The sequence below is a fragment of the Vanellus vanellus genome, assembly GCF_965231255.1.
Source record: "Vanellus vanellus genome assembly, chromosome: 10".
Classification (NCBI taxonomy): Eukaryota; Metazoa; Chordata; class Aves; order Charadriiformes; family Charadriidae; genus Vanellus; species Vanellus vanellus.
This window is the reverse complement of record NC_138915.1, coordinates 5,203,951-5,227,610: the sequence shown is the minus strand read 5'-3', so window position 1 is coordinate 5,227,610 and position 23,660 is coordinate 5,203,951. Positions and strand designations below refer to the sequence as shown.

Below are 23,660 nucleotides of genomic sequence, written 5' to 3'. Positions count from 1 at the left end.
TTGGCTCTAAAAAAGCCATCTTCTCTACTTCTGTATCTCGTCCCTCAGACACAAGGATTATTTGCTGACCTTGAGGGGCCATGAATAAAATTACCCCACAAGGAAATCCACAGAAAAGGGTTGATATCAATGCATATGTGGAGAGTAACAGCCACGACTTTCTTGACCGGCTATGTAGACATTGTAACATTGTTTACTAGTCCACAAACAGAAGCTGAAAAGTAGCAAAACCACAATTTTTAATGTGTGCTTCCCTGGATGACAGAGAAAAGAGAAACTTACCTTCTGGCAAAAGTGCCAGGCCAGAGGTTTGTACCAAAGTGGGGCTCTGCTTGTTACCACCCCCATTTGAGAAAAAGGCAGTTGTACATTTGCAAATAGATATGCTATTCAGCAGAATGCCAGGTCTTCCACCTGTTACTTTCCGGAACGGGAGACTTTCCTAAGAGATGCTGGATGTCTGCTGGTGTTTCCCAGAGGAGATGAGTGCCAGAGGGCGTTGGTCTGTTTTCTGAAATGGATTGATGGAGTTGCCCCTATGTGTCATGGGGCAATTTTTGATAAAATTAGATTCTGCCCTGTCCATAACAATAAAGGCCATACCCACATGCAGCTTACATAGTTCATATACTTCCTGAAGCAAAACCACAGCAACGTTCAACTGTCTGTTTTCTTTTTTTATTTTCACAGCGGCTCCCGCTTCAAAAGCAGCTATCTGACCGTTGGGTCCTGCCGCTGCTGAGAGCTTCTGGGTAACACAGGACACAGCCCAGTTCAGGCAGAATATATTTGTCAGTTAAGCAATGTAGTACACACAGCATCAGCATCATTCTATGCCAGTAGTCAGGCTCCAATTTTTGTAGTTAATTGTTTAAACAACAACAAATGATGTTGCTGGGATGATCTGTGTGCTTTCCTCTATTAGACCTGATTTGTATGGTGAGGACAGGCTCCTGAAAGGAAGAGAAGGGGTTGAATTATCCCCTGTGACTTTACTGAATTTGTCCTTGTGAATGGGAAGAGAGTGAAATATTTGTCTGCAGGGGGGAGCAGAGTGGTAACCGTCAGGAACAGCTGGAACATATATACTGTGTCATGTCTTTTTGTGGTACTGGGCTTTTCTGCTTGCTGTGGGAATGCTGCAGAGGCATGTTAGCATTTTGCTGAGTAAGTGTGGTGCGAGCTCCATTTGTAAACAGGGATCAGTCACTAGATGAGAGAAAAGGGCTGTTCTCCCAGGGCTATGGCTGTCTCTTGCATGCACCTCAACCTTCACAACGCCTGCAGGGTTTTGTAAATTAAATGTGGGGCTAGGTTCTGGGGAAAATATACACTCGTGAGAGTGTTGGTCCAGATAACTCCGGTGTCTCTTCCTGCTTTGATACCTATACATTTGTGAATGAAATAAATCCTTCTGATTCTCCCCATCCTCTCCATCCCACTTTTTCTTCTTCTGTCCACAGGGGAGCAAGGACTTGCTCTGTTCTCAATATTAATAACACCATCAGTTGCTCTGCAACATGGAAATGGGCAGGCTTAAATAGAACACTTGCTTCTTTAAATCAGTTGCCTGGAGAGTCATGAAGGAATTTCCCATCAAATGCAGTTAGCAAATTCTGTTTTATTAATAGTCAAACGTTTTTCTCTGAAACATCAGTAGCCTAAGTTAGGAAAGGAGAGGAGTAGACCAGTACTTTCATGATGAGCAGAGAATTCTTTTAGGTATCTGGCTGAGGTGAATTGCCATTCAGGGTGAAACTGGTCCTGCTTTCTCTGATCTTTGCTAGGGGCACATGTGACATTAGTCTGGTGAGGATAAACACTCTTACGTGATCCAAATAAAGACATATTCTTGAAATTTGGTTAAGACATATGGTAACATGAGTGACCTGCACAATTTGTGTAGAATTGAGAATGATTTTACCCTCTGGGGTTTCAATTTTATGTTTTATATTTTATGTATTTTTGCTTTCTCTGTAATCGTGTCTACAGTTCATAACCATGAAGGCTTCTCAGCTTATGACTTTATTCTAAGAAGTGTCACATCAAGAAAAAAATTCTCATCAGACTTTGAAAATTTGCTAAGACTGGCTCTAGTCTCGTATAAAAAGAAAGAGAACTTTATCCTAACTGCAAGTTGTTTTGGTTTGGGTTTTTTCAGCGGTCAGTCATTTTTGAGAACATTCCTGTAGCTCTACCTACAGCAGATTTGGAGAGGCAGGCACCACTGGCTGATGTTACTGTTACCAAGCAAAACCCAATCTCTTTCAAGGTAACTATGCAATGTGTATAAAATAAAAGCTTAAAAAGTGAGACAAATAAACCTAAACAAATATATGTAATTCTACACTTTCAAACCTTTTGGCATTGCAGTAATATCAGGAAAGTAATTTTTATTTTTACACTATTTTAATGGGGTTAGTTATTTCAGCGTATGTATTCAAAACATTCTTGAAGTCCGAAACTAAATGCTAATGTATAAATCCAAAAGCTGGAACACCCCAAGGGTTTCGCAGAAATGTTCAGCCAAAATCAATTTTTCTTTGCTCTTCTTTCCCTTCACTTTCCATTCTGTTTCCAACCTCAGCTCACTCTCTGCATATTTCTTCAACAGTAAGATTTTTGAAACAAAGACCCTGTCATTCACCGTCATGATGAAGGATTTAAGTAAAGAATTTTATAATTTAAAAGTGGTTGAAAAATTTGTGCATACACCAGGACAAAAGTGAAATCCCACTTCTTCCATCAGGGTTAGATACCATGCATTCGTAAGCCTGCTATTGTCAAACACATGCATGAGTGACACATTATCAGCACAATGAAAATCATTAGGGTAAGAAAATAACTTTATTTGCTCTTTTAATGTTTGGAGCACAAATACCAAGAAGGCACAGCAGCTTTCATAACAAACGTGTTAACCCCCACATGCTATGCTTTATTATGATTTCTGGCTTTCTGTGTTTCCCCTGAGGCTACTGGCACCATAAGCAAACTGGCACAGATTTTATTTGTTCTGAATATGCTGAGCTGCAATGTGCAAGTAGTTCGGCAGGTGCTTCACAAGCAATTGAGCCCTTCCAGCAGTGAGGGCAGGAGCCATCTGACAGAGGAGCGACACATCTAGCAGGGAACAGAATCGATGTACCCCTCCCTGTCACCATGGCTACCACTCAGCAGGCATTTTTGGGGCAGAAGTGCCAATTTAAAGCAACTGCTGATTTCTTATTACTGCCCCTGCATCACTCCCTCCGTTGGTCAGGTACGAGTGTGCAGTAGGCACAACATTTATCAGATCAGGAAACTAGTCCTGATCCAGCTGGAAAATAATCTCTTTTTTTTGACTCGTTCTTTTCCAAACAGTCAGTGTTCTGATTCAATTCACCCTGTAGCTACACAGTATTCTGAGCCTGTGTAACGGAGGAGATGGCAGAACAGGAACAAGTGGCTTAAGAGGCAGGGACTACGGGTGATTTGGGCAGCACTAGCACTGGGCACAAACAAAGATGGAGCCGGCGCTCTCTTTAAGGTTGTTGTTTGGTATTCAGCATTCAGATCTGTTCGGCAGTCCAGGTTCCTTGCCACCCTGTCCTGCGCCCTCTCCAGCTCCTCTGCTGCCTTGTTGCAAGTGGTTACACAGCTGCAGAAGGAGCCTGGTGGGGAAACCCATCTGCCTGAAGAATGATCCAGGAAAAAATGGGTATTGTTATCACACTGCAGGGATAACACATGAAGTATATCACAATTCATTTTATTGTGGCAAACTAATGTTTTAAAGCCTTCATCTTTAGGGCTATCAGATCTGTCAGAGTGACACAGTCAAGTCACATGTGGAAGGAAAGTGTGACTTTCCTTCCCTAAATAAGTTCCATGGCTCGAAGCATCTCTCTAAGGAGAAGTGTTACAAAGCCTTGCTCACAAACCTGCTATTAAACATGTGAAGTTGTTAAAACATCACTGTGTGTAAAGGATATATGGAGTTGAGTGAAGGTGGTAGTAGAATGTCAGGTTGGGAATTAAATAATATTGCAAGGCTCCATCCCAGAGATGGGCACTGACTCCCAGGATATCAGTGGCGTTATGCACTCTGCAGTCACATTTTTCAGTTGTGACAGTGGAATAGCAACCTGTCTCCCTGAAGTCACCTGTGAAAAAGTCCATTTCTAAAAAATCTGCAATGATGCGACCAGAAAAGTCAAGTTTATTCATAGTGAATTCATACAGGAGACTAAATGCCACTGAAAAACCTTTAAATCCACAACCCGAGGAAGTCTGGGAGCAGCGGACCGGGGCAGAGGGTGGAAGCTGGGGTGGACATTTCAGCGGGGACAGAGGACAGCAGATGTTCGGGCTGTCACCCGCGCCTCCACCGCCGGCCCAAAGCCCTTCTCCCTCCCCCAGGGGCCGACCCCGCCGAAACCCTTCTTCCCCGGGGCCGCGGCAGCCACCGCTCCTCCCGCCGCCCCCCGAGGCTCACGCAGCTCCGGCGGGGTCGGCAGCATCCCCGGGGCGCCGGGCGGGGCGCGGGGCCGGGATCCCCTCCGCCTCCCCGGGGGGCTGCCGCGGGGCCGGGCGCGGGAGCCGCCCGCTGGCGGCGGTGGCGGCGGCGGCGGTGGTGGCGGTGGGTGTCGCAGCCGCCGGCTGCGTGGCGGCGAGCCCCGGCCGCCCATCACGTGCTCGGTGTGTTGCATTGTGTTCGCGGCGGAGGGAGGGCTGGCCGTGTCAGTGATCAATGTCATGACTTCCTCCTCGGGCTGGGGCAGTATCAGAGCACAGCTGAAGGAAGCTGATTACTGCTGGGCTCAAATTGGCTGGGGAACAATACACACACACACACACACGCACACACACGGACAGACGGACACACGCAGCCCGCACCCTGGCTCCCGCGTCGCCGCTCCGCGCCGGGGGGGAAGATGAGCTCAGGGGACGTCGTTTGCACTGGATGGCTCATTAAATCGCCCCCCGAGAAGAAACTCAAGAGATACGTAAGTGCAGAGGCTCTGCTGAAATTTTTTATTATTATTCTTTCTTTCTCTTTTTTTTTTTTCTCGCTAAACGGATTTCGGCATGTGCTCCGCGTCTTACTCTGCCTTTGAAATGTCTCGCCGGCTTCGGCTTCGCCTTGGACCAAAACAAAAAGATTTGCAAGTCCGTGCGCTTATGGAGTATTTTAGTTTTCACCGATATTCTTGTGCCCTTTGGAATTAACCTTTCCCGACTCATAAGATTATACTATTCAGTTGTTATGCAACATATCTTGGGTTAAAAACCACATTTCAGTTTCAGTTAATGTTGCCGTAACAGAATTGTTGTAACAGAATTTCAGATGTCATTTTTCACAGGGAAGGGCAAGAACCTCCTGAAGAAAGCTGATTCTTTAAATTCTGAGGCTCTGCTTTGTTGGGATGCTCTGTAATTTCTATGACACTTGCTGAAGGCAACATCTGCAATAGTTTTATTTACCGATCCAATATTCCAGATGCAGTTGCTAGCAGGAAGCTTTACTTTTTGTCTGTGATAAAGAGGTGCTGGAAGATGCCACGCTGCAAAGTTCCTGCTAGCTGAAAGGTGAAGGGTGCTGGGAAGAAGAAGCGAGCACCGCATGCATGGAGGGCTGCGACTGCATTATGTGTAAAGGGGGCCCCTTGTTTAGTTCTGTATCTGCCCGCCTGTTTTTCTGAAGGAAAAAAAAAAAAAAAAAAAAGGGTGTGTGTTGCAAACATAGGAAACTGTATCACTGCAGGGCTGTGAGGACGGCATTCCGGGTAGAAATAAATGACCCTTTAAAAAATTGCTTGGGACAGGATTAAAAATGTAAACCCATCATGGGCGATTTTGCATACTCATTTGTGGTGGTTCTTCATCAGGCGTGTTGTTACAGTTGTCACACTTTTGGAATTGGTAATACTCGTTTGAATCATGCACTTCTAACCTAACTTACTTCAGAGCACTGTGCTATACTAGAAGGATGCCACCATATGTGTCTGTCACACTCCCGAGCCTTATACGTAGCTTACATCATTTGTCATATTCACTTCTGTTTATCAGCATTTTTTCTGGACTGCTGATGTGAGCTTTTTCTAGTAATATGAGGAATAACTGTCTCGTGAAGAATGGGGTAGCTATAACTTGGCAGTGTGTTTTTTCTTTGCACTAAAATCTGGGAGAAAGGATAATTTACTGATGTTAGAATTTACTTATAATTTATTCTAAGACGGAGTTTCTTCCCTTAGATCACAGCATTGCATTGAAATGGCTGAATATTTGCTTTGTTCAGTTAGCTTTCTCCAATTCTAAAATAACCACTATAATGTGTCTCAAGGGAGCTGCAAATAAGACATGGATATCTAATTTTTGTTATATTTTGTAACGAGTGTACTAATAGCACTGTATAGCAGGCACTAGACAATGTAAGAGCCACTGATTCACCCAGCTGGTATCATTAGTAACTCTGTCAGTGAAGCTATTTTTGATGACTCAATATTCATAAAAGGGCAAAGTAGAGAAAACAGAATGCGATAAAGCTGGGATTTGAAAGCCCCCATTATACAGTCAAGATAATAGTCACAACAGGGGCTCTGATCAGCTCACAAGACTAGTTGCAGTCTGCTCTGTGCAGATTTTGCACTAAAAAATCTAGGGAAATTGGGTCTATGTTATTCTTCAATCATCAACCACTAGATTAGCCAGATCTCTGCAGATTAGGCTTTGTTTTCTGGTTAGCAGGATAAACTACTCCTTTGTCCATAATAAAGCAGAAAGAAATCTGCTGCAAGTACAGCAAAGATTAATGTCCTTTCTCATATGGCTGGTTACACAGTGGATACTACAAACCAAATGGAAATTGACTCTTACCCGCTGTAAACTATTTTTCCCCCCACTTTTTTGTATAGTTTCACCAGCATGGTAGCTTGTGCATCTTGCGCTGGGGTGGTAGATAGCTCGGGCTGAACCACAGTGACTGCCTAAAAACAACACAAGCTTTAAAACAATGACTGTTTAAACTGACTTCAGTAGGTGTCAAGTGTCAACCGCTTACAGGAGAATGGTGTTGGCTCCGGTTCTGAACTGACAACATGCATAAATCCCCAAGCTTTACACCACCCTTTGTGTTCAGCTGGCAAAACCCATGCTCTGAGCTGAAGCTTCCAGGGAGCTTCAAATGCAGGCGTGCTCGGCTGCTCAGAGGGGGCTCTGCTACACTGGGGTGACTCAGTTGCTCTCAGGGGTTTGTCTCCCAGTTTACATTTTCCTAAGTTTAGCATCTGGCCTCTGTAAAGTCCGGCCTCAGAGTCTCGTGTTTTACACACAGATAAATTCTTAATCCTCATTCTATTACAATCACTAAGAAGATCCAATTAATTTCAGAGGAATGTGTGGTTAAGAGACCAGACAAAGTGATGAATTCACATTGTGAGACTGGGAATGGCAGAGTCCCACCGAAGCCACTGGGAATATTTTACAGTGTTTATAAAATTAAACAAACACATCTTTGCGAGACTGGAGCCTAAAGACCAAAGTATGCCTTCATTTACGCTTGTTCTCTGATGAAAGCAATTAGGTTTTCTACACATAAACAAGTCAGAATTTGACTCTAGGTAAGCAGAACATTATTTTCAAAACTTTGAAAAGCGAAAAGCAGGTGCTAAGAGTCTATATTTTTCCTGTAATGTCTTACAAAGCTGATGCTCTTAGTAGCACTATTCTTAGAAGTGTCTTATCATTCCCTAACAAAGGCTGCTCTCTTACATGTGCAGGAAACGAACATGAGATTAATTACCCAAGTGTAACTTTCTGTAAAAACAGAGAGCTTAATGCTAGATGCTGAGAATTCATTAGAAAGCACGGGGAGCTTCACTTCAGTAGGCAAATACTCTAATACTGGTTTAATGGTGTGTGCTGTGCTTTTCCTTCTGTCTGATACTTGACCCATGAATCCACCATGTCAGCCTACCTAAAGAGGCAGTTGTGCAAGGAGACTCCCGGGAGAGCATTCCCTGTGTGTTGCAGCTCTTTGTCTTCCAAGTGTGACCTGAAAGATGTGCTGCTCTCTTTTTCCCCCTTGGTTCCAGCTTTTCTCACCGGCGGGGTCTGTGTGGGTCCAAGGGGTGCCGGGGAACCCCTCGAGCTCCAGGGGACCTGGGTCCAGGGCAGGGGCGAGAGAGGAGGAAGCTGCAACCAAAAACTAGGAAGTGGTGGTGGAGGAGGTGAAGTCCATCACGCTGTAGACCGAAAATGCTAAGTTTCGGGCAGAGCTTGACACTCAGCCCCACGGGAGGAAAGCCCGGCCCCACTGGAGATCTTTGATATTGGTATTAGCGGATCATGAGGACCAGCCTGTGTGGGAAATGAGATGTCGTGGCAGAACCTGCTTCAGGTCTGATGGGTTTCGCAGTGCTTTGTATTAGCGCTGAATACATCCAACCAGGGATTTGGATTAGGGATTCAGAGCCCCAAGGGAAAAAAGTGTTTCTGTCTGTTAAATTTTGTTAAAAAATCAGAAGTCTCAGGATGGTGTTGTTCACATACCCCAATTCTGTAATGTCAGCCTTGACCAACCAGCTTCTTGTACTTTTCATATGGAAATATATCTGCTCACTGACTGCTAATATCTATTTTCTGTTTATTGGAGAGGAGGGAGAATGGTTTCATGGCCTAGAAAACAAAGGAATTATTACAGCCAGTGCAAAAAGTCACTATGAGGGGAAAAAAGACATGAAAGAAGGCACAGAGGATGTTTAATGAAGTACAAGATTAGTGCCATTGAGAAGACACATTGTTCATGTGCTGATAAGGAGAAGGAGATGGGATTTTTAACAGGCAGCTGATTTCAACCTGTCCTCAAATCGCTGTCCTGTAGTTTGTCACACCTGTGTAGAGCAGCCGCAGTCACTAGCCAGCCTGCCCGCCAGCTCCCGTGAATGCCACGCAGGTATTTACTTACCGTTAGCATTAAGTTTCGTGGTTTGCAATAGTAAAGGGTTACGTACAGATGCTCGCTTGTTGTGAGTCAGTGCTGCTCCATTTAAGTCAATGCTGCACAGCTGTACCCCAGCTGAAGAGCTATTTTTAACCCCCAGTACTATACAAATTGATGAGGGAAGACCACTTGCTCAAAAAAAGGCAAGTTTCCCACTTCACTTGAGTGAGCGGATTCTTCAAACATTATTGAAAAACAAAATTCCTTGTCAGCATCTCTAGAACAAGAGTCCAAAATGGACCCCGTGTTAGAAAATTTAGCCATGCACTTCTTACCACCCTTCTTCTTGAAGTGTCTGGCCTGGGAAGACAAATCGAGGTATAAATTAATGTACCAGATGCAAAAAGCTAGTAAAGCGGTGTCCGTTCCTGCTGTCACTGCACAAGGGGCAGAAGGGCACAGCAGCAGGGAGCTGCAGATGGAGGGCTCTGACTGCTGGTGGGATCCGCCAGAACTCAACCGCAGCACCCCACTGCCAGGCTTTTACAAGGTAAGAGAATCTAGACGACTTCTGCATTTTTAGCTGAAGTTCTGGTATTTATCAGGAGAACAAACAAGAAGTTACTGGCCACTAAGAAGAAAAAGTAAAGTAGAATTATGGAAGAGTTTGCTCAAGTAATAGGAACAAGAGTCCCTCAGCACTGCTATGGGTGGGTAGGATACAGAGCGGCTGCTCTCTCATCTAGCGTTGGGCTGGTGTCAGCAGAGGACACTGCCACCCTCGCCTGAAAGAAATCCCCATGTGCTGTGTGAGGTCAAGTACTTCTGCGGGTTTGGGATCTGGGGGAAGTTTCCGAAAAATAACTATTAAAAAGAAATCTCAATTTTTGTCAATAAGCTTTTTTATTTCCAAATGTTTCCTACAAAGCCTTACCACTTGAGCTCTGTCCCCTCTGAATAGAGAGTTACAGCCACCTTTCATACCCTGCAGGAATCAACATCCCAAACCCTCATTGAAATAATTGAGTTTATTTAATTGATTTGTGCGGGTTTTGTAACTCTAGTTTATAGGCTGGGTGGGAACAGGAGTGTGATGGAGGAAGTTGACAGAGCCTTTTAGCTGGTTCCAGTTGTAAGTTTTGTACTTATCTTTTTCCTGCTGTTACTTCTTTTTAAAATCCAGCATATATTCTATCTGGTTTGCATATTGAGGAATAACTTAATTTTGAGAAAATGAAGCCTTTCGTACAGAAGCTCCTATACCGCAGACTACATATTCTCTTCCCTGTGAAATCCTGAAAAAAATTGATCTCACTGGTAAAATAACAGCAGAAAATTTATTTTAGGGAGGAGTTTCCATCATTGGCGTTAAACATTTGTAATTAGCTAAGTGCAAATCAGATCATTTTCCATCACTTAACCGTGTTTTGGTAGGTTAAGTGAGATGTTTATTCTAGACCATTTTCTTCCATTTTAACCATGTTTTGGTAGTTTAAATGCAACGTTTAGTGAGATAGGCCGACTTCTAAGAAAAAAATAATTTCTAAAAAACACTGCTGTTCTTGGCAACCTGTGTATCAGAATGTTAAGCAGAATAATTTCCCTTGGACTATTTATTTGGGTGGAGCTGTAATAGCCCTGAAGCCCCAGTTTAATCTTTGACTACATGTTTTCAGTGTACAGGAATGTCCAGCTATTGGTTTCTATTCGAAACAGAAACCCACGAGTTATCAGGTCTTTGCATTCAAAAATAGAGACTTTAAAAAAACATGCTAGTTTGAAATAGAGAAGGAAATATTAAACTGAGTGGTAATTAAACTAGTGATGCAATCAAACATGTCGTAGAGGAAAAATCATTACAAGTAGTGCTTTGGTGAACTCTTTGTTGTAGCATGAAAACTATAATATGGATAAACACATTACTTCTACCAATAGTGCATTACAGTGCTATGAATGTTTATTATGCCAATTTGATAGGTTCTTAGGGAAAGGAACAAGTTTACTCCTATAATGTTACTCGGTAGAGAAACAGTCGTTTTGTTTGCTTTCTTGTCCTTTTCATTTGAGTTGGAAATGAATTAGTAATGTGATAAGACAAGGAAAAAATGCCATCTTTGAAATGAAATTTGCATGTCAAAACAATGCATCCAGCCAGATAAAATAGATTTTCCTCTCTCTCATTTAATTGTTGAATAAAATGCAATACTTCAACTTTTGGGGTTTTTTTCTGCTTTACAATATCCTTGGCTTGTTTGAGTTTGTGTTGCATCAGAAAAAAAAAATTCCAACAAACATATAGACATGCAAAACTCAGTTTTAAAATCTGCTGCAACTTGGTATTTTCTAAAAATAAACCAAAACTGATGTCTAGTCTCAATGGCAGAAAAATACTCCCTTTCTGAGGCTAACTCATTAACTGCTTTGTAATTGTTAGAATGAGACAACTGTTCTTAGAGATTTTGTTATTCCCTTCCCTCCTGATGCCAGAACCCCCACCTGACCCTGCAGTCAAAACTGCTTTGTAGCTTTCCACAAAAGCCCATTTCACTTATTTAATATCCTTTCCCATAGAGTGTTTTACAGAAAGGCAGTAAAATGTCATTATTAGTATGAATTTAAAATTACCTAAATGAAGGTGCTAATTTAAATGGAACTCAGATTGTCATCTGAAAGTTTTTGGCTCGTTTTTGACAATGCTTTTTAAAAGACAGTAGTTCCCATGAGCCCTGTTAGTGACAAATATTATTTATCCTGTGACTCCCAAGTCGCAGGGACTGTGGGTTATGTATCCATATTTCTGTTGGACAGAATAATGGCCATAACGAGACCCTTTCTAAGTTTGCAACTGTTGTAATCTCTTAGCAGAGTTCATAGTTTGTGAATAATCTGTTTCTACATACCAGACTTGCAAACTGTTTGTAGAAGTTCAAGGATTTTACAGTTGTGGAGCCATTTTTTCAAGCTGACACAAACTGGTCGTGCCAAGGAGAAGCCAATAGTTCGGAACAAGCCTGAGCTATGTTTTACTTGCAGACTTTACAAACGGTACAGTACAGCTGCGAAGTTTACAGAAGTATTGAGTTTATAAACGCTGGGAAAGCTGAACGTGTACGCCTGCTGTAAAGCTGTGCTTCCAAGATCTGTTGCCAATTCCACAGAAAAGCCACCGGCATTCAGAGGTGACTGTGTGCTGATAAAATCGCTATGAGATGAGAAAAAGCATGTGAAGAGATGCCAGCTGAGTTTACAGTAGCAATGAAGAAACAGTTTCACGAGAAGTCTTACGCTGCTTCATGAAGTGCTCGCTGCTATTCCAGCTACTACATCTGTATTGTTTACTAATATTTATAGTGGAAGCTTTGCAAGCTTAAGAAGTTTTATTTTTAATAAGTTCAACATTTTGAACCCATCCTAAGAAAATGATCGAGTTCTCACTGTGTCCTTAGGTTTAAAACTAAGAAGCACTTGAGTGACTCAGGGAATTGCTTTTTTGAGCCACTTAGGCACGTTGCTCCCACTGAAATAAGATTTGCAAAATGTTTTCGCTGGGTACTCCTCTGACTCCAGGGCTGTTTTTATGGGTCTTCACTGGTTAACTTTCCCTGTAAAATGGTGGGATTTGGACTGTCAGCTGAAAATGGGACTCTTACTCCAACTTCACTTTGTGCTTTTTAAAATGTTCCTTTTTGACAGATAGCTCTGAGCATCATGTCGCCGTTGAGCTATGGATTATAAAATAACGGTGAGCTAGTTTTGAAAAGTGAGGGGAAAACACCAGATAAATCCCATCATTATTTCAGTATCCTCCCCAAACTCCTGCTTTCATCTGTGCTGAGCCTGAGAAATATTCAAGCTGAAACATCATTAAGACAAACAAACAGAAAGGTTAGGGGACAGTCTGCCTGGCACAGGGAGGACAGGCTTTGTGAGGGTGATGCTGCTTTCGTTACCCTATGCATCCCTCTGCATTGGGTTTCCAGACTGGAAACCTAATAATACTGGCTTGTAAAGGGAAAAATAGAAGCATTTATCGAAGTGTTACTAGACTGCAATGCTTTAATAGTTTTCTTATGAAAAATATGTTCTTTTTTTTTCTTTTGTTTTGTTTTGTTTTTTTTTTTTTCAAATTCACAACTGAAAGTACTGTTGCTATGTTACTGTAATGGTGTGTAGGCTGCTAAATAAATAGAGGGAGTTTAATCCATGCCAGAAATAGAAAGCCAGGTCAGAGGTGACATTTGGGACATGTTGAGAAAAAAGAGAATATATAATTATTTCTTTCCTTCCTATCATTCTGTTCAGTCTCATTAACCCCAGACTACTTAGAAGGAAATTACAACAGAATTTCTGGACATGTGAGAGTACTAAAAACTGACATCTCTGGAGTTCCACTAAGTCTTTTGGCTTTGTTTTTTGCAAGATCAAATTTGCAAGGGAAACTGGTAAAACCATGGCACCTCGCACAGCTGTGAATTGAATCACTACTGTGAGGTATCAAAGGGCACACGGAGCTGTTGAAAATTCACTCTGCAAAGGTGTGCTCAGAAGGGAAAATCCAACAGAGGGAACAAGCTTTGAGAAAATGTGCTCCTGTGAAGCCAGGAACAGGAAATTTGAGTCCATTGTCCTTTTTGGCAGAGTTTGGCAAGTTCCCAAGGACCAGATACACAAAAACGTGCTCTGGCTCTTGTGCAAGTAGCCCTAGCTACCTGCTTGCAGCTTCAGCTACCTCAACATCTCTGTAAACCTGGCTTGTGACCATGCGCGAGTGCTTCATTTGTACAGGAGGGTCATTTTTGTCCCTCCTCCGCTGCCTGCACACGCTCCTCCCTAGCACAACGAGCTCTCGTTTAAGCTCCAGCAACTGATTCAGTAAATAGTGGGAACTGCAAGCCGCTGATGTGAGAACTAGAGCCCAGTCCTTCCTCCATCCATTTCAGCCAGAGCAGGAGCAGCCCTTATCCTGGGAACAAGCACTGCAGCCTCCTTCCTTGCAGAGAGCTGCCTCTGACCTTATTTCCAAAACGTTATCGCAGATGCTGGATGCTCTGGGCTGTGTTCCCCTAGCCACAAAGCTCCTCAGTCCCCTTCCAGCCCCGTGCAGGTGTCGCTGTGGGTGTGCACAGCACCCGATGCTCTGGTCCTGCCTTGCTCTTGGTCCCACTGTATCTCATGTGAGCATCAGCAGCAGAGCAGCTGTGAGCTGTCAGACCTTCCTCTAGTAGGAGGTGGGACAGAGAAACGCGGACCAAGCTTGCTCATGTGTGAGTTTAATTTAGCAGATTTGTAATTAATCATAGAATCATAGCATCATAGAATAGTTTAGGTTGGAAAGGACCTTAAAGATCATCTAGTTCCAACCCCCTGCCATGGGCAGGGACACCTCCCACTACACCAGGTTGCTCAAAGCCCCATCCAACCTGACCTTGAACACCTCCAGGGATGGAGCAGCCACAGCTTCTCTGGACAACCTGGGCCGGTGTCTCACCACCCTCACAGTGAAGGATTTCTTCCTAATATCTATTCTAAATCTCCCCTCTTCCAGTTTGAAGCCATTCCCCCTCGTCCTATCGCTCCACTCCCTGATCAAGAGTCCCTCCCTGTCTTTGCTGTAGCCCCTTTAGGTACTGGAAGGAGCTGTAAGGTCTCCCTGGAGCCTTCTCTTCTCCAGGCTGAACAGCCCCAACTCTCTCAGCCTGTCTTCATAGGAGAGGTGCTCCAGCCCTCTGGTCATCTTCGTGGCCTCCTCTGGACCCGCTCCAACAGGTCCATGTCCTTCTTTTGTTGGGGGCCCCAGAGCTGGACGCAGTACTTCATGTGGGGTCTCGTGAGAGCGGAGTATAGGAGCAGAATCACTTCCCTCACCCTGCTGGCCATGCTGCTTTTGATGCACCCAGGATGTGGTTGGCCTTCTGGGCTGCAAGCACACAATGCCGGCTCGTATTGAGCTTCTCATCCACCAACACCCCCAAATCCTCCTCCTCTGGACTGCGCTCAACCCATTCTCTGCCCAGCCTGTGTTTGTGCTTGGGATTGCCCTGACCCATGTTCAGGACCTTGCAGTTGGCCTAATGTGGAAGATCTTCTCTTTAAATATATATGTTTACTTATAAACAAATCATTAATGTGACACAATATGAAGCATCTAATTTCTTTGTGAATTAGGCAAGAAACCCACAACCATAACCTAAACCAGTTCAGTGTGTGCAATGCCATTAGAGATTTCTTTATGGTATTTCTATAGTTCCACAAATTTGTTACTTTCCTACAAACAATGTAAATGTGCCTCCTATCTAAGAGACCTTTGGATTTAAAGTTGGAATCTGAGGCATTCCAGAAAATCCCACACTTACCATAAAACTTACAGAGGAGAATTAAATTAGAGGGTACAACAGGAGCCAATGATGCTAAATACACTTATTCTTATTCCTGAATTGCAGGGGGGTTAAATTTTCTTTTCATTTATTAGTACTTCTTGAATGGAGGGCTGGAATTTGAATGGGTAGGAGTATTTCTGAACACGATGGATGCAAATAGCTAGTTTAATAAGAAACTTTCCTTATTTTGAGCCACAAGCCAACCCCTAGTGCCTGAGACCTTGAGACATGTCCGCGGAATGTCTAAGGTTCTGTATCAGAAAAGGAACAAGTAGTTTAGGATCCATCAGGGTTGTTTATTTACTTCCATTAGGAGTTTGCTGCTGCTGCGATTGGAGACATTTCTTGTTTTCTAGCACAACCAGTATTCAGCCTCAGACTGAAGGAGAGAGTGTTAGAGGCTTTCTTGTCCCCTGTGGAGTTCAAACCCTCGTTTGGGCTCTGTCAAGTCCTTTACCCTTGCCAGAGACTGCATTTATCTCAGACTCTAAAGTGCAATTATTATGATTTATCTGTCTTTGGAGTGAATAAGATTTTACCAGGCATTTTCTACACAGAAATCTCCAGCCGGGAGAAGTGCAACCTACAGCCTGTCCTTTCCAGGGCTTTGTTGCCCACGCTCAGCAAATTGCCCAGTTTTAACCAGCAGCAGCAGCAGCACTGCTAAATGGCAAAGAGGATGAATTATACCCTCTGCAGTTCTCTTATGTTATCCTCCTAAAGGACCTATTTGTCTTTCATTATATTTCCAGGTCCTTTGTGCTTGAAATGATCTTCGAAACTTTATAAGTAAACTTGGTTTGCTGGCTGGTAAATGAAAGCTGTTTACCCATTAGAGTATTCCAAGTGGGCTGCAGTGACGTTTGCCTGTGCTCTTTGTCGGGGCAAACAGCTTGATTGTTAAAACTGGATGAAATGATGTCAAGGCAAAAGATGGCAGACATGGCCAGGTTTCAGATAAGCTATAGTTAGCTAGGGAAAGATTGTCTTTACACTGCTGCTTTAAATCCCTAAGGACTCCCCTCAGGATGGTACTTACCTTGTGGTGGGTTCAGGGGTGCTTTAGTGAAACTCGCTTTTCGAGAAGGGGCCACGCAGGTTTGGGAGGTGAAGAGCCAGAGTGAGCTTGCGTGAAGCGGGAGCTGTGCAGTCCTTTCCAGAACACGCTGATGGAGAGGGATCGTCGGAGAGATGAACCCCAGTGATATGTCTCAGGATCGTTTCCAAGCAAATGATTTGCATGTAGTTTAGCAACCTGAGCTACGTGAAAATTTCAGCAGTGGTGGCCCTAATTCTCATATGCTGAGAACTTGCTGTGCACCCACGGGCAGGTTTCAGTTTGACTCGTTCCTCAGGTTTACTGGACTTGGAAATGGAACTGGGATCTCTATATGAGCATATCGTTGTAGATTTTAGTTGAGAGATCAGTTGTTTTTTTAACAAAGCAACTGTTTTATGTGCCATCTATGCATAGGAATGAAAGATAAGGAACAGAGGAAAGCACTCAGATGAAAGCAACTCATTTTGTTACAGGGCAGCTGGTCACTTCTGACTTGCACCCAGGGTTGCTGCGGTCAAGGTACCTGCTCGGAGTGGAAACGTGGTCATGCAGAATCACTCCAGATCTAGTTCATGGTGCCAGTTTAGGGCAGGATCTTCATGTTTCCTTGCTGGGACTGACAAGAAAAGGCATATAACCCTACACAGCAACAACAGCAAGTATGGTGATGTAGCACACTTGAGTCTATACTATCAAGCAAGAAAATTCTCCCTTCCGAAATAAAATGCACCCATCGTGGACAGAAAGGCCAAGTAAACGCTGAGTTTAATAAGCTGCTGGAATTGGGCAGGTGTGCAGTCAAACTGCAAGGTTAGATCTGAAGCTTTCATTTGCATTTGTCAGTTTGCACAGATCTGCTTGGAGTACATCTCTGAAAAGATTTCAGATATAAAGTACTTAGACTCATCAGAAAAAAAATAACCTGAAATAGAAATGGCACCTCATGTTCTCTAGCAATATAGGAGCTTAAGGAGAAACCAGAAGCCAAAAAAAATGCAGTCTCAAATTCTAACCCATTATGACCATATTTATGGGGAACATTTAAATAATCTGAGCTGTTCCCCTACATATTCCTTACTACTAGCAACAGTACCTTATGACTGGTGATATCTTGTCTTCATTAAACACCAAACTTGAATATCAGAGTTGAGCTTCAGGCTTTTCTCTTTAGCTTTTGTATCAATTGGCTGGATGCAGATCGAGCACAGAGCCGTAGTCCTCAGCACCATGGGAACAGGGAGACAAAAGCAGATAGGAGGATTTTGCCTCCAGATGGAACCCCCCAGATCTGCCATTATCAGAGCTCCTGGTAGCTCCCATGTAACTGGGAAAGGTGGCATGTGGTATGGGAGCTGCAGCATTTACCAGCTTGTAGTTGGAAACTGAAGACAATGAATGGATAATAATATGTTAAAATGCGCAATTTCACTTTATTTTGTGTAACTTCTTTTGTACAAAACTTTCCACTCAGAGATTACAGCCAGTTAGAATTATGGTGAAAAATAAAAGCAGAGTTGCAGAGAAATTGGTGACTTCTTAAAAAGAGTAAACTGTCACTGAAAAATCTCACTTTCTATTTGAATGATAAAATCTATGCATGGTGCAGCCATTTTTGCTTTGCCTGGCATAAGATTTGCCATGACTCACAGCCAGCAGCATGCTGAGGACCTAGTAATACATAATACAAAAGCAGATGCAGGCTGCTGGCCGCTGGCTGGGGAATTCCCATAGCATCTTTGAAATGATGATCCTGTTTGATGGGGCAACACACGGAGTGCAAGGTAAGTGCATATGATGTTTCTCCCTTAGGTGAGGTTATTAATCTGAAGGGTGAGAGACCGTGTGAAGGCTGCTAAACACCTACGATCATAGCAGTCAGCCCCAGCTGGCAAGGATGGGTGATGTAATGGATCAAGCAGGAGGAGAAAGTTTTCAAATGGGAGGGTGTAAAATTTGAAAGGCTGCGTGTAGGAATGAAGAGTCGCAGTCCTAATTCGAGTATGCCGGCAGCTCAGCAGATGGCCCAGCAGATGAGTTGCTATGCACCACCGTATGTGTGAGAACATGAGAGTAACGGCGACGCTCCATGAAGAAGTGTAGCCCTGCCCTGCGCGTGGTACGGGGTAACGTCAGATGCCACGTTCCTCAGCCCAACTGGGCCCTCCATCCCCCATCAGGGCGCTTTGTTGGCTCCCGCACCGAGCTTTCCACAACAGTATTTCATATTGCTGTTCTGCGTTACAGTCAATTCCTCCACCATGTTTTGCCTCCCCTCCACAAACAGAGCAAGAGCCATCCCCAGAAGTGTAGGTCCTTACCAGTCCCCCTGACGTTACATCACTAACTTCTCCTGTGCCAGGCTGCAGCTCTCAGCATGGAAAAACTCCCACTTTGGGCTGTAGAACTGCCTCACTGGGATGTTTTGGGTTTGTCTCCTACAATTCCAGTTCCTCCAGCAGCAAAGTCCCGTGGCCAGAGAGATTTCATGTGCATCCTGTGTGCTTTCCACCTTCCCTAATAACTGCAGCCCTTAGGGAATTTTAGGGAAAATCTCTAAAAATCCATTCTTTGTTTAAGAACTGACCAGTTTGCATCTGACTTTCTCCAGGGGAATCTGTGAGACTTTTGGGCTCCATTTGCAAATCAGCTATGCACTTATAGCTAGATCCTGGAAAAAACATCTTTACCACTAATAGCTCAGAGTAGTTCTTGCCACCTCACAGTCACGTTGCGCTGCTGCTCAGCATAACAGTGTTAGGAGCTTTGGTTTTTCCAGTGGTTTTCTAACAAACCTCTGTTATTCCAGAACAATATATTCACGTGGTAAATTCCAATAATCCGTGTTTTGTGATACTGCAAAAATCTGCCTCACTAACCAGTTTACGTGTAACAATGGTGAAATTACTGCCACTAAATTGTTTCAAGAAGCTCCATTTCCAATGCAATCCGCAGGAAAATTACATAGGTGTATAATGATGCATGAATTCAAATCACTATAATTATGCTGATAAACATCTCAGATGTTCTTGGGATGAGTGACATCTTTTGCCCTTATCTTAAACTGCCTCTGAAGCAGTATAAACTAAACTGGGAACAATGTTCTTTTTTCCAGTATCAGAGCATTCCCATGGCATACTCATACCAGCAGACACGTGGCAGCTCAGCTGTTCTAGTAAAACTGCAGACAAGCCCATAGATTCAAGCAGTGACACCAGCAGTGGTAATCCCTGCTTTCCCACACGCTGTCCTGCCAGATTCCTTTTATCATCTCGCAGTCTTAAGAGCATTTTTCAGGTTTTGTGTCTCCTTCACCCTTGGTATATTTACTTGAATTGCGAACAAAGAGATTCTTTAATCCCTCCTATTTTTGTTATGGTCCCCTGGAGCCGGCACAACCCACCAGCCACATGGAGCTCACAGACTGTCATTTCCATCATGGGTTGGCCCACTGGGACGACAGTAATTCTGTGAGCCCCCAGTGAAGGTTGTGTGGACCAGGTGGTGGACTAGGATACATGGTTGAGGCTGTTTCACTATTGGACCTTTAAAGTGTGTTTAGCAAGGAGAACGTTCTGATCTTCCATAATTAAATTCTGTATGTACAGTAGCCAAACAACAGCAACAAAAAATCCAGGTCTATATTCCTCGCTTGTATCAGGAACAGCATGGCCAGCAGAACTGGGGCAGTGATCGTTCCCCTGTACTTGGCACTGGTGAGGCCCCACCTCAAATACTGTGTTCAGTTTTGGGCCCCTCACTACAAGAAAGACATTGAGGTGCTGGAGCATGTCCAGAGGAGGGCGACGGAGCTGGTGAGGGGTCTGGAGCACAAGGCTTGAGGAGCAGCTGAGGGAACTGGGGGTATTTAGCCTGGAGAAAAGGAGGCTGAGGGGAGACCTTATCGCTCTCTGCAACTACCTGAAAGGAGGGGGTAGAGAGGTGGGGGTCGGTCTCTTCTCCCAAGTAACAAGTGATAGGACAAGAGGAAATGGCCTCAAGTTGTGCCAGGGGAGGTTTAGGATGGATAACAGGAAAAATTTCTTCACACAAAGGGTTATCAAACATTGGAACAGGCTGCCCAGGGAAGTGGTGGACTCACCATTCCTGGAGGTGTTTAAAAGACAGGCAGATGTGGTGCTGAGGGACATGGTTTAGTGGTGGGTTTGGCAGTGTTAGGCTGATGGTTGAACTTGATGATCTTAAAGATCCCTTCCACCTTAGATGATTCTACAGTTCTGTGATTCTATATTCACTGTTTGGAAAATAAAACTCTCTGAAGTGTCTCTCAGCATACAGACTGTGAGTCAAAGTGGAAGGTTTTATGTTAGTAAAGGAAAAATTAAACATCATCATCTGTCTTATTGTAAAGAAGCAGAAGGATGTGAAAAACTATGTTATGCTGGCTCACATTTTTTCTACATAAGTGAATTTTTTGGGCATCATACATGCTTACAGTAAGAGCGTTAAATAGGAAATAGTGAAATCCACTACAATTTTTACATAACTTTTTCTTTCATAACATACTTGTGCAATAGAGTAGTCAGAATACAATAATCAAACTCTGTTTTTTTCATGCTTGAACATCAGTGGCCATCTGGAAAATTGCATGCTACCTATATTCAGTGAACTGGCTGAGTGAGGAAGTCACCTCCAAGGAAACTAAAATTAGTTTCATGTGCTTGGGTAAGTTGACTCTTGCCAGGAAGAAACATAAAGAGGACAAAACCCCCTCTTGTTTGCCACTATTCCTCCTTGGAGATGGTGCCAGCCAGCACCAGGGTGCTAATGCTACCCTCGGACCCAGTCTGCAGCCGCCTGAGTCATCCAGGGACTGTCCTTACATAGGAATGGTGGCAACAGGCCTGACATGTTTCTGGTAAAAACACTGGAGGAGCCTCTGGAGCAGCAAAGAGAAATGCCCAAGCGCTGCAAAAAACCTTAACCTTTGGTAAGATACTGTAGGAAGCACCGACCACTTCTAACAGAGGTTTTGCCATTGCAGAAACCCTTTCTGCCTGTAGCACTTATAATTGTAGCATAGCAACTTATTTGAAAACCTTTGGCTGAAACAGCCGGTTATCACTCTGCGAGAGTAGGGTGTTGGCTCTTCTCTTCCCGGTAAAATCGCTGAGCAGCGGCCGGGGTCTGTTCTGGGAACGGGCGAGAGGCGCCCCCGTTACTCAGCAAATAACAGAGCCCCAGGGCAGGGAGTCAGCAAGAGGGGATGGGGACGAGGAAACTCGTCCAACACCTGTTGATAATCCAATTATTAAAAATAAATGTTGACTTGATGAACTTCTGACCAAAAACCTGTTACACCGGAAGGGGACTCATCTAATGCTCAGCTCCTATGGTCAGGGGTACAACTGTGATAAGGCCGGGGACATCTCAGCTTGGTGGAAAGAAGGGCTGAGCTATCCAGATAGTTGTCGAACGACCCGACGCCTTGGCAGCATTGACCCTGTCCTTTTGAACCCTGTGTCAAACTATGTTATATATCTGGCTTACTATTATTCCTGGATTTGCTCTTTTTTTTTTTTTTTTTTTTTTTGTGAAAATGTCATTAATTACTAATTCAGTTCAGTGGAATAAGAAAGAGTCCAACTCTGTGTGTGTAGTGCATTTAGTGGTTTCAATCCTTAGCTTCTAATTGCTCTTTCCTAAATACGATGCTGTTGGGAAAATTCTTCATTTCACAGTGTCAAGCCATTAATTAAACAAGGACCAAACCAGAAGCAGAGCACTGCAGAGAAAATTCTTAGGTATTGAAAGTCACTGCTAGTGAACCCCTGTGGAAGCGGAGCCAGGCTGCGGTCGGGGAGCTTGCCTTCCACTTACGCATTCCCCGGGCTGCAAATGCAGTGCCGCTGCCTTCTCCCTGCCACAGACGAGGCGCAGCCACCGACCACATCATGGATCTGCGCCCAGCTGTGTCCCACACGTGGAACTGGAGCAGGACAGAGGCAGCAGCTTTGCGGTGTGGGAACGCAAGACACACACACACACACAAAATCTTATGCTCAGTGCAGCCCAAGACTTGAAGGTCTCTTTAGAGGCCTTTGGCTTTGCTGCTTTTGATTGTACCCAGCCAGCCCACCTCTCCTGCATCCTTCCTTCTGGGGGTTTTCATGGCCAACCCTCAGCATCCTTACAAGGGCTTCCCTGGCCTCCTTGGGTGGCTGTGACCTGCGCTAGCCCACGGAAGAGCAAAGTAGCCACAGGCTTAGAAAATGGCAAACAAACAGAAAGATCTCTCATTGCTATTCCTCTGCCTTGAACTGCAGCTTCCTTAATCCCACGCTGCAAAACGGTGCATGGAGAGGTGTGGGTTTGCCTGTCAGTAGGGCTGTGTGGTCCTGGAGCTCGAGAGGAGCAGAACTGCTTCTCTCGAACGGCGTTTCTCACACAGAGCATGTGACATCTATCACAGAACGCCGTGGCAAAAGGGTGTTTCTAACACAGAGCTGAAGCAATTTTTGAAGTGAAATTAATCATAGGGATATGTCGTGGTTGTTGATTTAATTGTGGATTGGAAAGTATGTATAGCAACAGTCTATTGCTAAAGACATTGATTCTTTACTGTAAAAGAATGAAAGTGAAAATATCCTGAAAAACAATAAACCAGAGTACTGTAGCTCTGGCTCTGCGAAAACATAAAAAATTCTAATTGGATGCAGGAAGTGGTATGGGGAAGGGGCATGGGATTATTTTAGTGCTTCATTCATCTTCAACTTCAGTTGTACGTTATGGGTCTGATTGTGCACCCAGTTTTGAAAATCTTGAGTTCTCCTTTTAGCTGTCATATAGGAGTGAACGCAGAATCAGCCGTGGAGAAGGAGTCTTGGATTAAACAAATGCAAAATCCTAATCCAGCTCTCTTTCAAGGCAATTGCGTTATTCTGCTTGATGTTAGTAAGAATTGAAATAAATTATAATGGAGAGGAGACTCAGGCTACAGGAGCAAAATTAGCATTCCGGGATATGGCTAAAGATGTCCTATGGCAGATTTAAAATATCAGCAGGATAGTCTTCTACTGGATTTATTGAAAGATGAGTACCCAAATACCCCCAAATTCCTAGATAGGCTTAAAACTCTGTCTTCATTTCTTTAAATAAATCATCGTGTAAACTATGTATATTGTAACTTCATGACATTAGCAGCACAATAACATTAGCAAGCACTGTACTTCTCAACTTTTGTTAAGTAATAGGAAAGTCACAGAATAAAATATGAAAATGTGAAAATACACAATGGGTTTAAAAACATGAATTCAAACAATCAGTAAGACCAGAAGCTCTGTAA

The 23,660-nt window shown here is 43.7% G+C and overlaps 1 protein-coding gene across 1 annotated transcript in view; it reads left to right on the top strand.

Annotated features, from left to right (window-relative positions):
- The first annotated feature begins 4,714 nt into the window (after window positions 1-4,714).
- GAB3 (GRB2 associated binding protein 3) overlaps window positions 4,715-23,660 on the top strand; it is a 65,709-nt gene continuing 46,763 nt past the window's right edge. Inside the window, exon 1 of the mRNA XM_082488244.1 lies at window positions 4,715-4,985. Coding sequence (XP_082344370.1) covers window positions 4,914-4,985 — 72 coding nt within the window. The 5' untranslated portion in view covers window positions 4,715-4,913. The remainder of the gene's footprint in view (window positions 4,986-23,660) is intronic.